This window comes from Panicum virgatum, chromosome 3K (assembly GCF_016808335.1).
Source record: "Panicum virgatum strain AP13 chromosome 3K, P.virgatum_v5, whole genome shotgun sequence".
Lineage (NCBI taxonomy): Eukaryota > Viridiplantae > Streptophyta > Magnoliopsida > Poales > Poaceae > Panicum > Panicum virgatum.
The window spans coordinates 64,178,561-64,185,151 of NC_053138.1; the positions used below are offsets into that span (position 1 = coordinate 64,178,561).

Genomic DNA, 6,591 nt, shown 5'->3' on the forward strand with positions numbered 1-6,591 from the left:
CACACACACGCACGCACACCCGCCTCAGCACTTGCACTTAGCTTTTACTCAAAAGATTTGGTGGAACTGTGAATCTACTTTTTTTTCATCTGGTACTAGAATGCTCCATTGTTGTTTGTCTTGCCATAATCCAACCGGCGGCAGTCTTCTTCCATGCATGGTGCCCAGCAATCCATTCATCCAAAGAGTCCAACAGTTGGTTTTGTTATTGGGCCGGAGAATTTGTTGTTGGGCCGGGGAGAGAGAGAGAGAGAGAGAGAGAGAGAGACTGATGGGTTGGTTGCTTTTGTGTTGCCTGCCCTCTCTTTTCTCCTCCATCCCGGTTTTACTCTGTCCTTTCCCCTGCCGATCCCCTTCCCCTCCCTCCCTCCCTCCTCCTCTTCCTCTTCACCATTCCACCCATCATCCATCTCGTCTGGCGATCAATCGGTTGCCCGGGCCCAGTCCTCGCCCATCTCGTCGTATTGGGCTCGATTGCAGAGAGCCAGGTGGTGCCGCGCCGGGCGACCAGGTCCGCATCCTCGCTCGATCTCGAATCGATCCATCATCCATGGGGCGGCTGCTGCTGGTGAGCCTGCCGGCGACGGGCGCCGTCATCTACCGCTGCAAGCACTGCGACACGCCCCTCGCCTACGCCACAGACATCATCTCCAGGGTTGCTTTTCCTTTCTGCTTGCTTCCTTTTCTTGATTGATTGATTGATTGATTCAGAGCTTCTTTATTTCTTTCAGAATATCCTCGTCTTTGCTTGTCCTTGTTTCTTGGATCGATCGATGATCATCCATGTTCCGTTTGATTCCATCCACGATCTCATATATATAATAATATTATCTTTGTTGATTGATGATGGGCTTGGGCTTGTCAAAAAAAAACAGATGTTCTGCTGCAAGAACGGCAAGGCGTACCTGTTCGGCAAGCTGGTGAACGTGAACGTCGGGGAGAAGGACGACCGGGAGATGACGACGGGGATGCACACCGTGTGCGACATCTTCTGCGTCGCCTGCGGATGCATCCTGGGCTGGAAGTACCTGGCCGCCGTCGAAAAGGATCAGCGCTACAAGGTAGGCAAGTTCATCCTCGACAGGGGCGTGCTGGTGGCGGCGGCGAGTCCCGCTGCTGCTGCTGCCGCCGCCGCCCATGGGAATGGGAATGGGAATGGGAATGGGATGTGGCAGCAGCAGCAGCAGCAGCAGCAGCAGCTGCAGACGAGCGGCGACGACCAGGACAGCGATGAAGAATCTTCTGACCACCAGGATTGATCGATTCATTCATTGATGCCTGAGCATCCATCCATCCATCCATGCCTGTAAATAATACTTGTGCTACTGCTTAGTCCAGTCTGTCTTCCTAGTGTTTCTGCTGCTGCTTAATCTTTCTTCTTCTTCTTTTTGTTTCCGTTCCATATCGCTGGCCGACTTGGCAAATGAAATGGAATGCATTTCTAGCTGGTGCTGCTTCTGGAGGTGGTAGTGCCAGTAACTAACTAGTACTGTTATATATTATCATCCATTTATCAGCAAGCTAAGCTCTTTCATCCATGCTGCTGGAGTTGTGTTGACATGGCAAATTAAATGGGTGATGCAATGCAATGCAAGCTCTGTTTCTGTTGCTTCAGCATCAACCTGCTCTGCTAGGCTACCTACCACTGCATCTCCTGATTCTCTTCGTCAGAGCAACACGCACGCTCACACACCGTCCCTTCCATTCCCTCACCTCCACTCTCACTTGTCCTCGCACTGAATGAAACAAAATGGTGTCTACACTAGCTTGTGTGGCCAATAAAGTAAACAAAATACAGTAGGATTTGAGTGCCTAAACCATTTCAGTTGGTTTGGCTCCGCCATCTACATCCAGGAGCAGGGCCATGTTTGGTTTCCACCCTCAAATTCTTTTTTAAAAAAACAAATATATGCATAGAGTATTAAACGAAGTTTATTTACGAAATTTTTTCACGGATAGATGTAATTTTTTGAGACAAATCTAATGAGATAAGTTCCACCATGATTGGCTACAGTGATGCTACAGTAACCACCTCAAATCATGCGACCAAAGATCTTATTAGCTACAGTACCATAATTATAGAGGTTATTTTGTGATTAGACTTCATTTAATACCTCTAATTAGTGGTCAAAGGGGGGGAAAAGTTTTCATGAAATTTTTTTCACCTCCTAACCAAACAGCGCAGGATCAAGTAATCGTTCAAAAAAAAAGGAACAGGACCAAGTGAGTTGACCATGATGCCATGCATCTTCGTCCTCCTCTATTACTTCTCGATGCTTCCCTAGCATAGTTTGGGACATGTGTCGTGCCGCTATTTGGCCGTGCATGCAGGGCCCACAAGCGTGGAGGCGGACACGTGTGCAAATTTTATGATCTAGAGCCTGTTTGGCAGGGCTCCGGCTCCTCTGAAAACAGCTCCGACTCTGGCTCCTCCGGTGGAGCTGGAGCCGTTTTCAAAAACATTTGTCAAAACAGCTTCATCATTATATTGAGGTTGTAAAATGTCTAAATTGCCCTTATTTTTTTTCTTTTCTTTCTTTTTCTTTTTTTTCCCTCTCCTTTTCTTTTTCTTCCTCTTTTCTTTTTTTCCTCCTCTCCTCTTATCCATTCGCCGCACCCCCGTCCCCCTCTCCTCGCGGCGCTCGTCGCCAGCCCCGCCGCCTCCTTCTCCTCCTCCTCCCGGCGGCGGCCCGCGCCTCCTCCTCCTCCCGCGGCGGGGACCCACGCCTCCTCCTTGGGTCCTCCTCCCGGCGGCTAGGACTCGCGCTGTCGGGTACCACGATTAGGGACACCCTAATCAGGGTACTAAAATCGCTTTAAAAACACAAACACCTATTAAGGCAACTGGGCCCACGAAGGGCCACGGCCTGCTTCCCATTCGGAAGAAAGGAAGGGACTCAAAGAAGCCCAGCGCGCGGCCCATCCGCATCTCCGCCTCGCTCGAGGGTCCCTCTCGGGCCCGCTGGACGATCTCCGCCTCGCTCGAGGGTAGCGGATCTACCCTCGAGCGGGTGACTCATCTCCGCATCGCTCGAGGGTCCCCGTCGGGATCCCTCGACTGCACTCCGCATCTCCGCCTCGCTCGAGGGTAGCGAATCTACCCCCGAGCAGGTAGCCCATCTTCGCCTCGCTCGAGGCCACCCCTCGGCACAAGGGACAAACAACCTCGCCGCCCAACTGCTCGCCGTACGAAGGCATTAAAAGCCAGCCACTCCGCCACGGCTCAAAGGACGGGCGGCGTCAGGCCGCCATTCCCACAGTGGATGTGACCGGGGTCCCATCCGCTGACTCCGGTCGCCATTCCGCCATCCTGAATGCTGTAGCAGCACCTTGGGACTGCAACGCGGAACAAGATGGGCTCGGCACTGCTCCCGTTACTGTTCTGCCGACACCGACCATCCGGACTCGCCTCCCACTGGGGAAGGGGTCCGGGACTCCCACATGTCCCCCGGACCATCTAGTGTGCACGCCCGCACTCCGACCAGGGGGTCCGGGGCTGTCGCGCGCCATTACTACCGCTAGTCCACAGGGCCCACTACGCACCACCACGCCGCCTGCAGGGACACTGCGGGACGACCGGCGCGATCTTCACAAGACCAAGGACAATGTCCAGGACGACTGCGACGCGCGCCGCCTTCCCACAGTGTACTTCCTACAGTGTTCGACCACTGTACCCGCGATTCAGGGGAAAACGACGACTTCCGCGCGCCCTACACTCGTGTACGCCGCCCCCTCCTTGTGACTATAAAAGGAGAGGGCGGACTCTCTTTAAGCCTCTCTGGGCTGCTTGCTGGTTAGACTCTCTCTCTGGCTTCTCCTTTCCAAGAGAACGTTCAAGAACTACTGAGCATTCATCTCAACCGACTCCACCCCTAGCAGAGACTTGGGAGCTTCCCTCCCTCTCTCGCCTCGCTTGTATCCCCTACTACAAGCACTCCGGGTGCAAGATAATACAGTGCCCTCGCACACTCCTTTTGCTGGACGTACGGCCCCGCGGCCGGAACCAGGATAAACCGTGCGTTACTGTGATTGCCTCTTGCATCATCATCTGGGACGAGGAAACACACAGCATTTACTAGTTGGGATCCAGGCCCCCAGGTCGGGACACCGACACGCGCCTCCTCCTCCTCCACCACACCGGCGGCGGCGACCCACGCCTCCTCCTCCGGTCCTCCTCCCGGCGGCGGGGACTCACGCCTCCTCCTCCGCACACCGGCGGCCCGCGTGTCCTGCTCCTTCCGGCGGTCTGGCCGCCTTCGTCCTTGCTGGGTCGTGCCCCAGCGGCGGCCCGCGCGCAGTCCGTGCCCAGGGGCAGAGATGGGAAGGGGAAGGAGGAGCCGCGCGGAGCCACGTTCTCGTGGCTTTGCCTCCCATGTGTAAGCCGAAAACGGCTTCACGAGCAGCTTCGAGAACGGAGCTGCTGCGCGCCCACCCGTTTGGCAGGGCTCCGCCCGAAGCCGGTGTTGGAGCCCTGCCAAACACAGGGCCCTAGTAGCCGGCGAGCGCATGCAGCACGGCTCCATTGCCACGAGCCACGCGTCCGCCACGTCGGCGCGCTCGAACACGTGTCCTGTCGTTCCTCCGGTGTGCTGTGCCGCTACATAGGTGTACATATTTATATATAGCCCATCAACATAAAGGAAATTCAATTCAATTCAATCGGCCGCTTAGCTTAGCTTGCTCGCTTCATCGTTGCATTGGATTGTTCAGATCGATCAGCAGCAGCAGCAGGAGGAGGATCGGAGGAGGACATGGCGGCTTCGGTTGCGCGGCATCAGCTTGAGCAGCAGCCGACGGCACAAAAACAATTGGGGGCGACGAGCATGATGGCGCGGGTGGAGCGGCTGGACCTGGTGCTGGGCTACCTGGAGGAGATGATGCAGCAGCGGCGGCGGCGGCGCGGCAGCCGCAGCACCACCGCCACTTGCTCGCCCTCCACCCCTGCAGCTACATGCGGCGGCGGCCTCATGGCGATGAGTAGTGATGACTCGTCGGCCGCCAGCACGCCGCGGGGGAGCAAGAGCGAGAGCTGGCGGCGCGCGTCCAGCTGGTGCCGCCCGGCCAAGGAGGCGCTGGAGGAGGCGCAGGCCAAGGGCACCCTCGTCGACCGCATCGCCTTCCTAGAGGACCGAGTGCTCAAGGTGCTTGCATGCATGGTTCCTTCAATAATTCATTATTCCACCGATCACTAGCAATATAATACTTAATTGTTACCAATTAATTACTATCTATATATACTCACTCCAGTATGTATATGCATGGTGGCCTGGCAGATGGAGGAGGACATGGACATCATCACGCCGGAGAAGACGACGATGACGATGAGCGACTATGGCCACGACGCCAGGGATCATCGCAGCAGCAGCAGCAAGAAGAAGGCGCTCAAGAGCTTTGTCAAATCCTGCGTCACAGGCAAACTCAAGACCAAGGACTAGCTTATTAGCTACCACCGCCTACTAGCTAGTGTAGTACTAGCAGCATACAACATATATACTACTAGTACGCGTATATGTATATGCCGTGTGGCTGCCACCAGCACAGTTACTCTCCATATACTATATCATCATATACTACTAGTAGTACTAGTAAAGTGCCCGTGCTAACGCCACGGATAATGCAGACTTATAAAAAAACACGGATTCCAAATATGGGTACATGAGCAAATAAGCCATGGCCTATCAATTATCGACATTGCAAAGTGCCATCAAGAACCAGCTCAAACGCAAAAGATGAAATGAAACACATTCAGGGACGCAAATGCTACTGATACGGCGATACCAGCTGATTAATTGCTATTGGTTAAACAATAGTAACGGTAATTCCAGAGGTGATTGGACACTTGGGACTCACTAGGTTAAACAGTGTTCCATTACACTAAGCTACACGACCAAGCGAACAATCACGAAGCATGAGAGAAGCAGCTCCACTTCCGTTTCACTTTACATTCCTTAATCTGTTCATCACTTGGGGCCCCTCCTTGATGCCCTTGTCAGCAGCACCATCTTCAGCAGGGGTTTCCTGCAGCCATCACAAAGGAAAAGGTCAAGCAGAACATTAGGAAGAGTGCTTGTTGCTACTTTTGTTCTAGTCATCCATGTAAAAGCAATTACTTTGCCATCCTTAGCGCCTCTGCTTTCCTCATGATTTTCAGAAGCATCATTCAACGGGAAAGGAAGGTAAAATGGGTTAAAGAATCACTTATTAGTAACAAAAGTACCCTATCATATGTGAGCAAATTCCTACGCAGCTAAGCTATCCGTTCTTCAAGTAAAACTATGTTGAGACCTCTACTTACTTTCAAGCTCGCTAAGTTAGCTGGCAAATCCACATTTTTATTCTGCTATCCACTTCCTTTGCTCACATCATTTTCAGTAGCAGCTGGAAGCAGAGATGACCAGATTTAAGCATATAGATTACATTTTTTTGGTGGGGGGGGGGCGCAAATTTCATGGTTTCCACCATGGCATTGCATCAGAAAACCTAATTAAAATGCAATCATCAATCTTACAGTTTTTCTAGTACAGTAGCGTCAGTGCCCCCATGGCATTGCATCATAAAACATAATAAAAATACAATCACTAATCTTACAGT

At 53.0% G+C, this 6,591-nt stretch overlaps 2 protein-coding genes across 2 annotated transcripts; both read left to right on the top strand.

Annotated features, from left to right (window-relative positions):
- The first annotated feature begins 292 nt into the window (after window positions 1–292).
- Window positions 293–1,538, top strand: LOC120700284 (protein yippee-like At3g08990). The gene is made up of 2 exons (XM_039984515.1): window positions 293–655; window positions 876–1,538. The coding sequence occupies exons 1-2, from the start codon at window positions 551–553 to the stop codon at window positions 1,257–1,259; spliced, it is 489 nt and encodes a 162-aa protein (XP_039840449.1). The 5' UTR covers window positions 293–550; the 3' UTR covers window positions 1,260–1,538.
- Window positions 1,539–4,079: 2,541 nt separating this feature from the next.
- On the top strand, window positions 4,080–5,728 carry LOC120700285. Its single transcript, XM_039984517.1, has 2 exons — window positions 4,080–5,141; window positions 5,274–5,728. Exons 1-2 carry the CDS (start codon window positions 4,752–4,754, stop codon window positions 5,433–5,435), a joined length of 552 nt encoding a protein of 183 aa, XP_039840451.1. The 5' UTR covers window positions 4,080–4,751; the 3' UTR covers window positions 5,436–5,728.
- The last annotated feature ends 863 nt before the right edge of the window (window positions 5,729–6,591 follow it).

What these genes read in the sequence shown, in the direction of transcription:
- LOC120700284 (XM_039984515.1), top strand. Translation starts at nt 551, where the DNA reads ATGGGGCGGCTGCTGCTGGTGAGCCTGCCGGCGACGGGCGCCGTCATC. An exon ending in CCACAGACATCATCTCCAGG is followed by an intron (nt 656 to 875) that starts GTTGCTTTTCCT and finishes AAAAAAAAACAG; the next exon opens with ATGTTCTGCTGCAAGAACGG.
- LOC120700285 (XM_039984517.1), top strand. Translation starts at nt 4,752, where the DNA reads ATGGCGGCTTCGGTTGCGCGGCATCAGCTTGAGCAGCAGCCGACGGCA. An exon ending in TAGAGGACCGAGTGCTCAAG is followed by an intron (nt 5,142 to 5,273) that starts GTGCTTGCATGC and finishes GTGGCCTGGCAG; the next exon opens with ATGGAGGAGGACATGGACAT.